Source organism: Clinocottus analis, unplaced genomic scaffold (genome assembly GCF_023055335.1).
Source record: "Clinocottus analis isolate CAN_PGR_092001 unplaced genomic scaffold, fCliAna1.0.p SCAF_23, whole genome shotgun sequence".
Taxonomy (NCBI): domain Eukaryota; kingdom Metazoa; phylum Chordata; class Actinopteri; order Perciformes; family Cottidae; genus Clinocottus; species Clinocottus analis.
This window is the reverse complement of record NW_027175965.1, coordinates 5184412-5200180: the sequence shown is the minus strand read 5'-3', so window position 1 is coordinate 5200180 and position 15769 is coordinate 5184412. Positions and strand designations below refer to the sequence as shown.

At 42.5% G+C, this 15769-nt stretch overlaps 1 protein-coding gene across 11 annotated transcripts in view; it reads left to right on the top strand.

The window, feature by feature from the left end:
- lrrc7 (leucine rich repeat containing 7) overlaps positions 1-15620 on the top strand; it is a 95534-nt gene extending 79914 nt beyond the window's left edge. For 2 of the 11 annotated variants that reach the window (XM_068589702.1, XM_068589691.1), the window contains 10 exons: positions 276-626; positions 810-1055; positions 2037-2249; positions 3141-3308; positions 4364-4483; positions 4705-4915; positions 5287-5732; positions 6822-6914; positions 10626-10700; positions 12274-15620. In XM_068589702.1, coding sequence (XP_068445803.1) covers positions 276-626; positions 810-1055; positions 2037-2249; positions 3141-3308; positions 4364-4483; positions 4705-4915; positions 5287-5732; positions 6822-6914; positions 10626-10700; positions 12274-12384 — 2034 coding nt within the window. In that variant the 3' untranslated portion in view covers positions 12385-15620. Of the gene's footprint in view, positions 1-275; positions 627-809; positions 1056-2036; positions 2250-3140; positions 3309-4363; positions 4484-4704; positions 4916-5286; positions 5733-6821; positions 6915-10625; positions 10788-12058 lie in introns of those variants that run through there. The other 9 variants (XM_068589692.1, XM_068589696.1, XM_068589695.1 and 6 more) reach the window with 9 other exon arrangements.
- Positions 15621-15769: the final 149 nt, after the last annotated feature.

Genomic DNA, 15769 nt, shown 5'->3' with positions numbered 1-15769 from the left:
TCTAGCGGTTATGGGAACCTGGGAAATGTAATATTCACTCTCTATTAGCTCTGGTTTTGGTGCTCATTCGTTTCAATTTAGTTTTGTGAATAGCTTTCATGTAGTTCATGTGAAGTGTACTGCAACCATGTGAAAAAATATTCAGATTTCGGGAGTGTTAAGTCACTCTGTAGATTATGTTTTAGATAACTAACTTCTAGAGAAATGTACTTCAAATCTGCAAAAATGCCTGAAAAGCTTTCATGGACTTACTGTTAACCGTTCTAACCAATCAGGTGACCATGGACCGCCGGGTCCCTCCCCCCTTCCCCAACACACCAGATTATGTCAACCACTCATCGAAAGCCTTGGAGTACATCAATCAACCAGGGAAGACATTACCCAAGGAGTTGGTGAGCCCTCGGTATCGTGCATATCCACCGCTGGAGATGTTTTCTTTCCCCCAATCGCCAATCAACCAGGATGGTCCGCCCAGCCAGCATCAGCAGCCAATCCCTGCACAGCGCTCCAGGCCAGGGTTTTTGAGGAGAGCAGATTCATTGGTGAGCTCCACAGAGCTGGCTTTGTTCCGCAGAGTCCATGAAGCCCAGCAGGAGGCGCTGCAGGAAGCTCAGTACAGACAGCAGGTAATACATCTGGTGTTTGAAATATAATGCTTCTTTGTGTGTTTTAGTTTCAAAAATATGATATCAAATGACTAAAAGCATGCTGTTACTGCCTGTTAATTATCTATCTACCACATCGTCCCAAAAATACCTTTTTGGTTTAATGTAGAGGCCTCTGATAGTTGTAAACTCTCCTCTCTTCAGGCGGACCCCCCTCATTATGGTCGAGCTCTGGCCTACTCCACCCCCATGGAGCACTCTGCTCTCACCAACATGGCCGACAGCCAGAGCCAGATGATGCACAACAAGAGAAACGGTCGCTACGATGACGACTATCCCACCTACCAGGAGCAGAAGAAGCCAATGATTGGTTATCCGACCAAGAGCCTGACTCAGCGCCGCCCCCTGTCTGCCAGAAGCTACAGCACTGAGACATATGGAGCATCTCAGGTAGACCGTCTGACACTGTCTGGCCACAGTGGCCTTTATGCCCACCCACACTGCCCCAACTGATTTAGCTGTTCTCTCATCTGCCTCTTTCCTGTTGATGCAAGCAGCATAATCTTACAAACCGTCTTTGTCATAGAGGTATGAGGACTTGGCATTGCAGTATATATTAGTGGAAACATGTTTATCCATCCACTTTCCACCAATTACCTGGGTCAAGGACGTTGCAGCAGCGGACAAAGCAGAGTATACCGCAGGTGTCCCTTGCCTCAGCCATATCCCCTATATCCCACAGCATTCCCCTGAAACCCTTCAGCATGTTCTGGGTTTGCCTCAAGTCAGACTTTCCAAAAATAGTCACAGAGAGGTGTCCAGCCGCATGCTGATCAGATGGGCAAAGAAAGCACCTTTCAGCATAAAAAGAACAGGGCACAGGAGGAAAACTAGGAAACTCATCGAACGCTCATGAGTCTTATTCGTGGCTAAAGGTTGGAATATGCGTCACCTGTTATGTAAACAGTCTTTGCTCATCTGCCTGGCATTCTCACCCTCCCGACAACCTCGCAGTATTAAACTAGCTGGTGTGTCACTCAAGTGAGCGTAACATTACTTGCTATTAGCCACGTTAGCAGCTTGACTTTTTTGATGGCAACACCTCATCGGTCAGCTCACCACATTGGTCCACACCAAGTCTGAATAACTATCACATGTACTGCCATATTTTGGACGGACACCATTGACTCAAAACATGAGAGTTGCGTCCACTAAGAGCAAAGCAATCAGCTGAAGATCCTGAAACGCTCCGTAGAGTCGAAGGGTCTCCGGGTCGGTCCCTCTGAGCGATCCCTGCCACATACACAAATTTTTTTTTAGACTGCTGATATAAAAATATTGATTAGGGAAGCCTTAAATGAAATAATTTTAATGTGATTAAGTCCAACTTTTTCATATCGTTTTTATAGAATTTGAATCTTTTGTAATCAGGCGCGTCCAGTGTCAGCTCGTCCCACTATGGCGGCCCTGCTGGAGAAAATGCCCCCTGACTACACGCTGGCCACCTGCCCTGAGAAACCATCTGATGACACCATCAAAGTAAGACCTGGCGTACCACAGAAGCCCGACGACATCACCTCCAGGATGCCTGCCGATTGGAGGCAACAGCTACTTAGGCACATAGAGGCCAAACGATTGGACAGGGTATGTCAATGCAAAGCAGAAACAGTGAAGAGGGAGATGCACAGAAACACACACACACACACACAGCATTCAGAAGCCCTCCCTGTCTGTATCTGTGTAAGTCTGTGTTGTAAGGTTGACCAGATATGTGTCCGGCTGCATGTGTGTCCCATTCACACTGTCGCTCTGTCAGCCTGACCTACTGTACACTCACCGATGGATATGTGCTGAAGAAATCACATGTCCTAAAAATATCAAAACACAAAATCTGCTTTGTGACGAGAGCCCTGGACTCTGTGAGAAGTCTAGTGAATTGGTTTCCAAATGATCTTGGGCCCCTTAATGTTTTAAGGAATTTCAGAGGTGCTCATAGGAATATTAATGTACCTTTGCACAGATCCAGGCTCCAGCTTCATATTTACTGGATACACATGATAGTGCTGTCAATCTTCTCCTCTAACTTTCAGCAAGAAAGTGAAAAAATTTGGCTTTGACATTTGAATATAGTGTTTGATGGTGCTTAAATTTAAGCATTGAAAAACATTATCGTTATCAGTTTTCAATTAGGGATTGGGCTAATCGGCTGTTTAAATAACCACACATGTAGCAACGTAGCTTCTTTGAAAACGTGCACACTAATGCTCCAATGAATTGATCCACCACTTGTTGCTCGTATGACACAATGTTCTCTGTCTGTATTGACCGATCACAAGCTAACATTTTTCTGTGCTTTCAGCAACTCTGCACTGTTGTTGTTGTTGTTGTTGTTGTTGTTTGCCATTGTTGTTGTCGGTTGTTTATTTGTGTGTGGAGCTCACAGTGTGTTATCGCCACGCTGCAGCCTGCTGTGTGGGCTCTGCCCCCCTCCCCCTGCATTCACCCATGTCATGTGATGTTGTCTCCTCCAATCAGAGTGGTGTCCTAAAGCACAACACGCTCACGCTGGGCATGCTCTGTCAGGGCGGGGGTCACGGCCAGGGGCGCAGCAGCACTTTGAACTTTAATCTTTACAATAACACAAAGCATGAGCCCCCTGCTGGCCGCTGGCTGCCACTACCTCCTCCTCCGTCTGCTAAAGCTGTGAGTATCCCTCTGGTGCTGGTAACCCCTGGTACTGCTGTTATCACTGCACACTAGCTATTGTCTCGAATTACGCGCTGCTACTGCCTCTTCACCCAACTACAGCAACCATGAACTATTCTTTAAGTGTGGCATTACTGCTCTTATAATCTAGGTTATTAGAGTTATCTTGACTGCCACCGCAAGCTGTGAGTATTGATTGGGTATTCTGGCGTTCAAATTCCAAGAATCCTATTTCATCAGTTTGGACTTTCCATATTTCGAGGTTCCCAAAACGACAAGGATTGAAGCAGCCCAACCAATGTTTGTCTGAGCCGTCCTAAAACACTCTTCTGTATTCTGTCAATGTACTTGTTGTCTGACACGTGGGACTGTTGGGCATTGCATGTCAACACTACATTTAAACCTTTTTATGATGCCAACTGATACAGAATTTACTCACCGTTTTCAACTGGGAACACCTTTGAAGCCCCTGAGAACTTTTTTTCTCAAACATCATTCTTAGGGCAGGAAATAGGCTGCCACCTGAACACATGCCGAACAGTTTTAGTTGTTTCACATGAGAGATTTTAATATTCCTTTTAATATTGTTTCTGCTCTAGCCGTATCGGAATCTGTTGACAGTGTGTGGGTCAATCAAATCTGATCAAATCACACTCACACAGCCCTGACGAAACTTTTTAACACATTATTATGTGTGTGTAAAATATGAATAAATACATTTTTACCTTGTAAATTCATGTCTTATGTAATCATGAATATGTATTTTGATGCAGAGAAATTCAGGCAAGTTCTCAGGAGCTTTAAATGAGAAGCTCTCAGTGTAGGAAGGTTTTAATACAGGTGATTATTCAGTCACCACGCAATGTCAGCTGGTGGGAACATTGCACACTAAATCACTTCACCTTCTATTTACTTGGTGTTACTTAAAAACAACCGAATCTCACAAAACGTCCATAAAGTCTCTCCAAACTCAGGCAGGCAAGGGTTGATGCATGAGTAAATGACTTTGGTTAAATGTTCCTTTTCAGTAATGGTCACTGTGTCTCTCTCAGACCCCTTCTCAGCAGGCTGCCATGCTGGACAATGATCAGGAGGGGATGTCGGGGAGCAACCAGTGGGCTCCCTACTCACTTGGCAGGAGGGACGTCCCACCTGACAACCTCATGAAAAAGGTAGGAGCTGATCGGTGAACCTTTTTTGTCTTAGTTTTCTGCGTTATATCCAGCCGGCGGATGGTCGGGTTCTTGTGGCTCGGAAGGAAGAAAGGAACTTCGATAATGTCTTCTAAAATGCAAATAAATAATCATCTCTCCAATCATCTGTTGTGGATGTAAGTGTGTCTGTGCGCTTAAGACTGTTCAATGTCTCTGACGTGCCCCTCCGCTGTCGACAGAGTGCCCACTCGCACAACCCTTCCCACCAGTCACACAACACCATGATCGTCACTTCCTCTTCCTCCTCCTCCTCCACTACGCCTCACCGTGTAGTCGTGCAGCAAGGCTATGACGGGATGATGAACAAAGGGGTCCAATACCAACCGGGCATGCCCTTGTCGGTGGTTCCCTCTGGGGGGCCTGGGCAGTACCAAGGCAACATGTCTCAAGGTAAATGCTCATACAATGTGTAGCCCGGAAATATGTATGATGGGGTTGAACATGGAGTTTGATACCCCTTTGAGTTTTAATGTAGAACATGTAACTTTCAATTAAAGTGGGAGGGTCACAAAACACCAACAACCTTGGCCATTAGCATTAGCATGTGTTAGCCGCTTGGCTTACCCTGGTGTTGGTTTGTCTTAAATTCAGCTCAAGCTACTGTAGCAACACAAGCTGAGTTCAATTTCACTCCACCTTGAAGCCTGAGGTCGGTCAGTATGAAATAAAGCGTGTCCGACACTCCGACAGCCTGCTCAGTAATCGGTTATAGATATTGTTATATCAAAGTGTTACCGGTTTATTCTTTGCCCCCCATCCAGGCCACCCCTCTCCTGGACAGGGTTACCCCGGCTCCGGCCTGCCCATGGCTCTGTCCCCGTCTGGGAACCAGTCCCAGTACAACCCCCACTCCTCCCACACATCCCATCAGCCCGCCACCAACCCCCAGTATCACGGCAACCAGGGCATGGTCCATAGCAACCAGGGCATGGTCCATAGCAACCAGGGCATGGTCCACACCAACCAGGGAATGGTCCATAGCAACCAAAGCATGGTCCATAGCAACCAGGGAATGGTCCATAGCAACCAGGGCATGGTCCATAGCAACCAGGGCATGGTCCATAGCAACCAGGGCATGGTCCATAGCAACCAGGGAATGGTCCATAGTAACCAGGTGGTCATGACTCACACCAACCCACGGCCTCAGAGCGCTCGCTGTCTGCTGCAGACGAAAGGCCAGAAGAGCACAGATGGTTTCCAGGAACAGGTATCTGTCTGTCTGTCCACCCGTCTGTCTGTCTGTCCCCCCGTCTGTCTGTCTGTCCACCCGTCTGTCTGTCTGTCTGTCTGTCTGTTCACCCGTCACCACGTCCAACACTATCTTGGAGGTCTGTTTGAAAATGTTTGCAGTCCTCAAATGATGCTCAATCCAAAATAACAAGGACTTACAGGATGTCAGTTATGTGGGTGGAGTTAATGGAAAGGTCTTTGTCCGAAAACCAACCAGCAAGCCCAGTTTGTGAAGACGGTTGTGGTGAACGTTACCACAACATGTCCGTCCGGTAGTCCATAGTCCCACTACTGTTACAGTCTGTGTATGGGCAATGAGCCTGACGCGTCATGAGTCTTCAGCGACAGCAACTCCATTTCAAAAGGTTGACTCTGCGCCGCAGACCGATTGACCTTGACCGAGGGCTTTGACGTAGTCAGTAGCGTAACCTAAAGGAGCATTTCAACACATTTTTACAAGTTACTAAACACATCTTATTAAGTCTAATAAAGCTCTTACATTACCTGACAAGCCAGATCAGGTGATGATGGCTACCAAGTGGATTTTAAAGGGTCCACACGAGGCCAAAGCCAAAGCTGTCAACTAAAGGAAACAGAACATGAACATAACTGGGACAAGTTAGTGTAATTTGAGCCACTTGACTGCAACAGTTTGTGAGAAAAGTCAGGTGTAGAAAAAGCCACGGAGGCGTAGTTCTGAATCCGATATTTCACACAGTGAGATCACTGCACCGGTTTAGGTAGGACCATGAAGTCATTCACTCCACCCAGATCAGCTGATCTTCCTGCAGGGTTTTCGCTCTTCACTTTCATGGCATTCATTATGTCAAATAGAAAAACTCTCACGAGGATATGTGTGGCTTAATTGTGGCTGGCAGACAACTGAGGACCTCCGATATAGCTGCCAAAGCGTGTCACATACTGCATGAAAGCCCTCTTCCATCGTACGTCTTGTCGACACACTCTATGCTCGTGTAGGAACTGGTATGATCTTTGTATTTCACTGTCACTTGTCTTTCCTTCTTTTCTGTCTCTCTTTTTTTCTCCTCCTGCTATCTCTTTGTAGTTGTGTGTGAGAATAGAGAAGAACCCTGGTCTTGGTTTCAGTATCTCTGGTGGCATCAGCGGCCAGGGGAACCCCTTCAAACCCTCCGACATGGTACGACCCGACCCGGCCTGCCAGCCAATCACAGCCTCCCCCGGCTTTACCTCAGAGTTGCCAAGGAAACTGCTGCTCATTACTGCAGCGTTTGGTCCGTCTGTCTGTGCGGCGGCGGCGGACTTAAACTTTGAGTCTCTTTGAGTCTGTGATCCTAAACTACAGACTTTTAGAAAACATCAGTCGAAACTAGGTTTATAAATTTGATCAAATATTTTCCAACTTCATATTATACAAACAGGATAGAATACTGAGTTTGGTAAACTATATCATTAGGAATAATAGTAAACGTGTCACTTTTGATACCCAATTCACACACTTTGAATGCACATATCACTAGTTTGTTAGTTTGGTGTATTTTTACAGTGTGCTCATTGCTATTAGATCTCTTGGAAAATGAAGTCACGGCAACAAACTTGAATATTTGAGTATTTGGAAATACATTTGTGCCAACATGTACACATGACGTCTCATTAGAAGACATGCCAAACTCTTTTATCATTTCGACTCCTTGGTTTGATTGATTCTGTCAGTATGAGCCTGTTGGGGTTGCAGATCCCCCCCAGGCCTCCTGCACACGGCAGTCTGTCCTAGAAACATGCTGCTGGAGTCGGTCTGAAGGAGCGAGGCTGCTCACAGAGCTCTCACAGCTATTTTAGGAAGGCTGCTTTAGTTCTGGGACACCGTGGGTGATTTTAGATGTTCAACACTTTGATCTCAGGATGGAAAGCGTGGCAGTTTTTACCGACTGCTATTCAGATGTTGAGTAAGTGACGCGACAGCTGGTCTATAAATAGGAAGCCTACACTAAGTGTGCTTTAAAACAGTCGGCCTCCGTGCAGCCCATGTGACAAAATGGTGAATTCATTTAAGTCGGGGGTGTGAAGAGACGATATAGAAACTGTCACTTCATCATTTAACTTAACTTTTGAGTAGACAAGTAGTGACTCAGTTGCTGACATGTACAGTTATTTAATCATTCCCATGTTGACTTGTATCCATAAAGCTTCACCAGCTGCACTCGGTCCATTATTAATGCTCTCAAGTGATTCTCAAACATATTTTGTCAAATAATTATACTATACATAAAGTATATGTAGAATATATCTGGACACTGTAGGTCTAGATACATACATGATATATGCATCCATTTCAATATGGATTAATGGATATTGAAGAATACTTTGCAGTATTTCACATTAGAGTAAGTTATTTACCTTAACCATCATAAAATGACAGTGCATTGCAGTCCCCTGTCAATCATGTGGGTATATCCAGTGATGTCAGTTGACAAATGTTGATTTTTCACTCATGCCATGTCATGTATGGTTCAAATGTAAATGTTCTACTGTGAAATGTGCATTCAGGTATCCCAAACGTGGTGCGATATGAACTGTTATATATTTGCCCTCTGTCAAAGTTACCATGATGCAAGAAAAGCTAATGTCTCTTACCACCAAAACCATATTTAATCACCTTATTCTTACTCTGACCACCGTGTTACTTCCATCCACACTCGTGAGGCTTCTTGCAGAAGCAGTCGGACGTTGCTTCCGTGTTCTTTTCAACGGTTGTAAACTCAGGGCCGATTCTGCCGCAGCTTTCGCTCAAACAAAGACAGAATCCTTTGATTTTAGTTTTTATCATCTTTTCTGACCTACTTGTGAGAACTGTTTTGGTTTGTCTGCATCTATATTTGTGACTATTCTCGTCACACAGTAGACATTACTTTTCTTTGAACTTTGAATGTAAATAATGGGAAAACTTTAGGCTAAATTGAGTCGGAGTTTAAGTAGTTTAAAGGACTGTGAATCAAAACAGCATAAATTATAGATCTGTGGTTTTGATCCCAAGAGCCAAATACAGCCACGGCTGTACAACAAGACTGCGGCGTCCCCTTGTGGTTAGCTTGTTGTTTGCACCCATCGATTTATTTGGGCAAGAAGAACATGCTTGTCGGACAATTGGAACAGTATCATTATCAAATTGGCTTCAAATTGTCAGTTTGAATTAATAAATCTGGTTATTTCTATTCAAATTCAACAAAAGTTCTTTCTCCTGTCATCAATAGTTCACCATGAAAATGTACAGATTGACAAACTTGATTCATAAACTTGACAGACTAGACTTTAATTGTCATTATGACAAATATAGATACAAAAATCATCATAACCGGATTGATTAAAAAATCTTTGGGAAACCTGTTCAAATTCAAACGAAAGATTTCCCTCCCAAAAGACCGGCTGCGGCTCTCTATGCCACCGGGTCAGTTTCAGATCGGCTAATTAGGATTCAGCGAGTGGAGACGGGGACTCGGCTCCCGTATTGACAGGAGTGGGATCCTGGGCTTTGATGTGTTACCTTCTCAGGCTCGGAATAGGATCACAAGAAGGGTTTTAAGGAGCAGCTCATGGATTTTTCATCAGACCTTGGTCATTAATGTTTGAAAATCCAATTTTCTGTTCGGGATGTGGCTGAATATGCTGTCTTTGCACCCTGAGCTGCTGTTGATAACATATGTATTAACTGTCATCTTTTACAGAGAACTGTATGTTATCACTCAGCTGCAAAAAAAAACAATATTGTCTTCAACTGTAACAACATTTCTCAAAATTTTGATGGGATGATTTTCACTGCAGCTTTGTGTGCAAATGCTTTATAGTGTGTTTAACTGTTTAGCTGTTGTTACTAACACTACACAATGTTCAGCTACTAACACACATATTAGTAACGTACAGTGAGCTCCATATTCCACTTTATGAGTATTAAAGTAGTGAAATTAACTGACCTGATCCAAAAAAAGAATCCATATTTTTGTGTGTTTGCAATAAAATTAAACCATGACCACATAATCAAATTGATTTGATTGTATACATATATGAGGCTCACTGTATGAATGCCAGTGCTACTGTGACTGGTAACTCAACTAATGCTTCTAGACTATACACCTCTTTAACATGCAATATATGTGTTTGTTCTTGTATTCACCCATAGACTGTAGTATGAACGTGCCGCTGCACTGTCACTACTGCATCGTACTGTTAACTTTATCTGTCACGCTCACTGTTCAACACGTGCACAACCTGTTGAACCGCGTTGAGTCGATACAACTGCATCGTCCCACACTTTCTGTGTTCAAAAACATCTTTCAGCTCTCAGTGAAAAGATGTTGGTGTTTTTACAATCTCTGCCTTGGGTTATATTGAAAGGAAATACGGGGGAGGAAAAATCCATCGCCCTTCCCGCTACCTACTTCTTCCCCCTAGTCAGTACCCAGCCCACATCTATTCTCCTTGCCCTATTATTTATACAGTAAATTTACCATATATATATATATTTATATATATTTCTCTCTTCTAACCTCACATTTATGCAAAGTCCTTAATAGCCAATAAACCATTTTGACATCTGTAATCTATGTCTTTTGGGGAGGATTGTTTCACTCAGCATCTGTAAAGTCTAAGATAGATCCCAAAAGTAAGTAAACCCAAGTACTTAAAACTTCAACTATATTTCATCATGAATTGCATGACTCTGGAAATTTAGAACAAAGAGAATGCATTGGTGAACTGCCTGTATATTTTTGGCAGTGATGTACTTTTTCTTTTTTGGGGGGGGAGGGGTGGATATAGAAGTGAGAATGAGAAAGGCAAAGATTCTAAACCATCGTGTCCCTGTGTCGTCCTAACGGTGTATCATTTTGACTTATAGGGTATCTTTGTTACTAGGGTACAGCATGACGGGCCAGCCGCCTCCGCCCTGCAGCCCGGAGACAAGATACTGCAGGTAACATCCTCTCACTCGTCATCAACGGGGCCGGAAACAGCCACACACTGCCCGCTCTCCCTCCCTCGGCCTTCCCTTGTTTCACAAACACAGAGGCAGAGCGTTCAGTAAGAAAGCTGTGTCCTCGCTACCTGCGACATTTTCTCACACAAGCTATTCAACAGAGACGCACCAACACTGATTCTCCACAGAGATTACAAACTCACCCGCTGTCATCTCACGATCTGCATTGTGTCACACTTCAGCATTTTCCCACCTGTATATTCTGCCTCTGTGTGTACCTGTTGATTCTGAAATCAGGCATGACTCTCCCCCCCGAACCCTCTTTCTCCTCCATCATGAGCCGAATAAACCCCAAAAGCCAAAGATCACAGGAGGATTTGAGTAGCCTAAAACAATATGTTTATATTATCTTTATGACTTTTACTATGAGACTGAGAAAATGATTTGAAGGCCATTTTGTAGGAAATCAAGGATGAACTAACCTTAATCTTCGTAATCATACAGTGTCAGTTGTAGCAACTGTGTGACAACAGTGATGATCGTGGCTAGATATTAGATATACAGTCATGATTTTTGCCACAATATTATTGGGAGTTTCCACTTATACCTTCATAAAGGTCATCATACAACACATTACTAAGAACGTTAAAGTATAACAAGCAGGGAAGGAAAGAAAAAGACACAAGTGAAACAGCCATCATTGGCATACACAGATGTATCAGCAAATGGAGCATTCACACATGGATTTTTTTATGAGCCTGATGACAAGCCAATAAAGATGTTCTTTAAGCTAAAAGTATCGGTTGTAGATATTTCTAGGTCAATTAACTCTACGTTGTTGTATCGCAGTGAGCAGTAAGAATTACAGTGTGTTATTTTTTAGATGAGTAGATTGTTCCTCTGAAATATATGTTGCTATAAAAAGAAACATGGGTGCACTTGAACAATATTTAAACATTCATTTGAATGCTGAAATTGCATTTAATTGCAGGGATATTTTCCCGGGGGCAACAAAAAGCGACTCAATACATTTCCACCTCCCATGTAGATCAGTCAAATTAAATCAATGAACACAACACAGAAAATATTCCTAATTATTGACTTTATTCTTATTTACTGTAGCTATTATTTTAAGAATAGTGCTCGAGTTAAGTCCAAAGGGAAGTGTAAGGATTGTACTGCAAAGGCAAAATGAGATGCCAGCTCTTTCCCACGACAGATTGACTTCCCCCTCTTCCTTTCATGTTTTACTCCCTCCTCTCCTCCCCCTTCATCTTCTCTCCACAGATGTACAGTTTAGCTGGATCAACTCATCTAAAAGCCCTTTTTTGTCTTTACCCCTTCTCTCTCTACAGCATGACTGTGTAGCTCCTCCTCTTCTCTCTCTTTTCCCCAACAGTGATGTGTTACTGAGATAATGATGGCAGTGGCCCTCCATCCTTCCACACACACACACACATAGACATATGTATGGAAATACTGCAACACACATATCTCTATACATACATGCACGCACACACACACACACACACACACTTGCTGTTGACTGTGCTGCGTGTTTGCCTTGCAGGCTAACGGACATAGTTTTTTACACATGGAGCACGAGACAGCCGTCTCTCTGCTGAAGAGTTTCCAGCCGATGGTGGACTTGTTGGTTCTGAGAGACAGCAGCACTTGCTAAAAAAAAATAGTTTTATAACAAACAAACAAAAAAAAAACACAACAACGCTTCTCGACTCTGCTCATCGCCATCCCATGCCACCCTGCCTGCCCTCCGCTGGAGGCTCGTGGAACTGAAAAATGAGCCGCCTTTTTTACCTTTTTAGGGGAACACGCAGACATTTATTTGCCTATTGCTGGACCAAAGGCAAATACTAGTGCCAAATGTACCATAGGAAACATATCGGCTCTTCTGTCTACCGGCGGTCAGGGATCTGATCGACGTCTGGCCGGACAACAAGAGGACTCTTTGAGTTCCTACAGGGCTGCTGCAGTTTGGATTTTGTGGTTGTTAATTAGGCAGTCATCTGATCAGTCTGAATAGTTTTTATTTCAGCTTTTTCTCCACTGCCATTTATTTTGCTTTCCATGTTAGATATTTATTAATTTGTTTGGCGTCGCACATGATTCACTTTCTGTGTTCTTCACTGCGCTGTCCTCTTTACTTTTTTTTGTCTTCTTTTCTGTTCTCTCGTCCGTTCTTCTCTTTTTTATCACTGTCTTGTGTTTTATTCTTTTCCGCTGTCTTTTGTTCTGCAGGTATTTTTGCCTCCAGCGTACAGAAATTAAATCGTAAGACTTTCTGCCTTGTGTACATATACGGAGCTGCAGCTTTCTGGAGCTGCACTCTCCTCGGGGCCTGGACAGACAGCTCTCAGAGTTTATGATTAATATAAATATTGTTGATAAATCACATAAATTCTCTCTTATGAACACATACAGGGATAATTTCTCCAAATGAACAATTTTCTAAAGTATACCACTGATTTTTTTTTCCTGTAAAGAAAACACTGTTGATAGTTCATAACTGCTTCTTGTTTTATTTATTATTTATTTTTTCGTTGAACTGTTGCTTGCACAGGTGTCCTGATAAGAGCTAAAGCAATACTACTGAGGCTCGGCCCATTGAGATTTTCAGCAGAGCCTAATTTGTCCTACAGTGCCATCTATTGAGCAAATCATGCTAATGTTTACACACACTGCCATGCACATGAGCTAACAGGCAAACACACACACACACAAAGACACACAGTAGACATATGTGCCCCTATACACAACACGTATGCAATGGTGCGCTATGTCCACTATTCATAATGAAGCCCTGTGTATACTCTAGCCTGATTTTACAATTCAACTGCTATAATACAACCAGTCACACACACTGTAACATGACTCATAATATCTGTGACATATTCTGAAGTTCTGTTTTCTAGTGTTGTTACAGCGATGTTACATCCTTTTTTAGCTGTTTGAGTTGTATGATAAAGTCACAGCATGCTTTCATATCGTTGGTCACTCTCAGCCAGCCATTTTCTGTTGGCTTTTAGAGTTCTCGACTTGGTAGAAGAATCATGATGTATTATACCACTGAGTTTCAGTGAGACTGACGTTCTGTAGTTGGTGCCATACGGACCCTCTTACCCTCCCTGGTTGTGTTCACACACAGGCCCAAAACATCACAGCTTTACCGCTTTGTGGCCCAGATCTGATCTGCACACATGTGAGAGCAGCGGCGTGGCTTGAGTGGTTAGGGAAACTGCTTTTTAACATTTAGCCTTTCCTGCAAGCATCCGCTTTGCTAAAGTGTCCTGACCTTTGACCTCTCTGCAGAAAGCATCACAAATTGGGGAAATGTCCCGACAAGAATCAATAATAATACTATCTTCAGGGTTAAATCTGCAACCAAACAGATGGTCCCTTTTTAGACAATCAGGGAAAAGATCTGATCTGTGCCACAAAGGCTTTTGGCTGAAATTATTCCAGTGTAACTTTTCTAACCTGAGGAGATCCTAGCTAACACTAGGTGTACATGGAAATGTTGATTCGCCAACTTTTGGTTGGTGAATGTTCAAGATTAGATTTGTGGATATGGAGAGAAAATAATGTAGATGTCGAAACAGATTGGATGAGAGGTCTCCGGAGCCATGTAAATGTAGTCTTCTATAATCTGACCTCCATGGTCACGCTTCAGAAACTTAGACAGAAGTGACCACAGAAAGAGAGTAAAGAGGTTCATTTTCTGTCTCTGTGTAAATGCAACACGTGTCTTGAAGACATTTCATGACAGTGAGTTTTGTTTTGTTCTGTTTAACATCTGATGTTTCATCCAGAGCAAAACAACATCCTGCACTGCCCTTTGCTTTTACTTGACATGACAGTGTCATCCTGTGCCCATTTTGTGTCAACCCTCTTAATAAGCGTTAGAATTGAGTTAATTCCGAATAAGAGACACAAAATGGTACAGTTCAGTCTTGTGGTTGAGAGACTTCATCTTAACCCCTGACACCCACCCAACCCTATTTAGAGTTTGAAATATCAAAGATATTATGATGAGGACAGAGAAAAAAAGTTTGATAATATAATTATTTTTTACTACATGTTTCAGGTAATTCTTTCTAAATATATTGATATACCTTAGCTTTGCTCAAAAAAATTGTGATATTTTATAATAATGACACTTATAACAAAGTTATGGATGGAAGTACGCACAGTATGACTTGGAGACCTACACATGTACTATCCAAAACTGTATAAAATGTATTTCTACTGTAATTGTGAATTTGTGTTATACAAATATATATTATATATATATGTATATGACTATAAAAACAGTCATTTTCTATGTGTTTAAACTACATAAGAGCTGAACAAATGCTGAAGACGGTGTCACTGTACATAGCTGTGAATGAAATCCAATTTAAAATGACTCATATTGATTGTGAATGTACTCATGCTTTCTGCAGTACCTACACCTACCCAACTTGAATGCTGCTTCTTCTGTTGTGTGACAAAAAGTACTTTGACCTCCGAAGAGAGAACCGCTGTCGAGTTATAAGTTGGACAGACTTTAGTGATGATTTAACAGAACTATTTATTTCTTTATTTATTTGCACATGCAAGTTGAAATCCTTCCAGTTTTAAGTTTGAGTATTATTGCGGAGAAATGTAATTGCAGAAGTATATATAATATATATCATGTGTTTAGAATGCATTTTGCAGACGCTATCTGTAAATACTATTTAAGATACAGTTTTTACAAAAAATAATATATGTATAAAATTGAAAAAATGCTGTGCAGCGATTATACTTGAGCCATTTTGGGCTTTGGGACGTACCATTTTTTCAGTATATAAGAAGTGTTTTGAATAATGTACTAAAGTCTCTATTGTACAAATAATAAAAATGTCACTATTGGTAGTCTGGTTCCTCCTGCACTGAGCTCTGTCTTTAGGGATATTTCCTTCTTGCTCTTCCTGTGTGCATCTTTTTTGCTGTACAATGAGAGAAAGGTGTGAGGAGCTAAGGGGGGATGGGACGAAAGAAGTGGAAGGAATGGGGCAAATTAA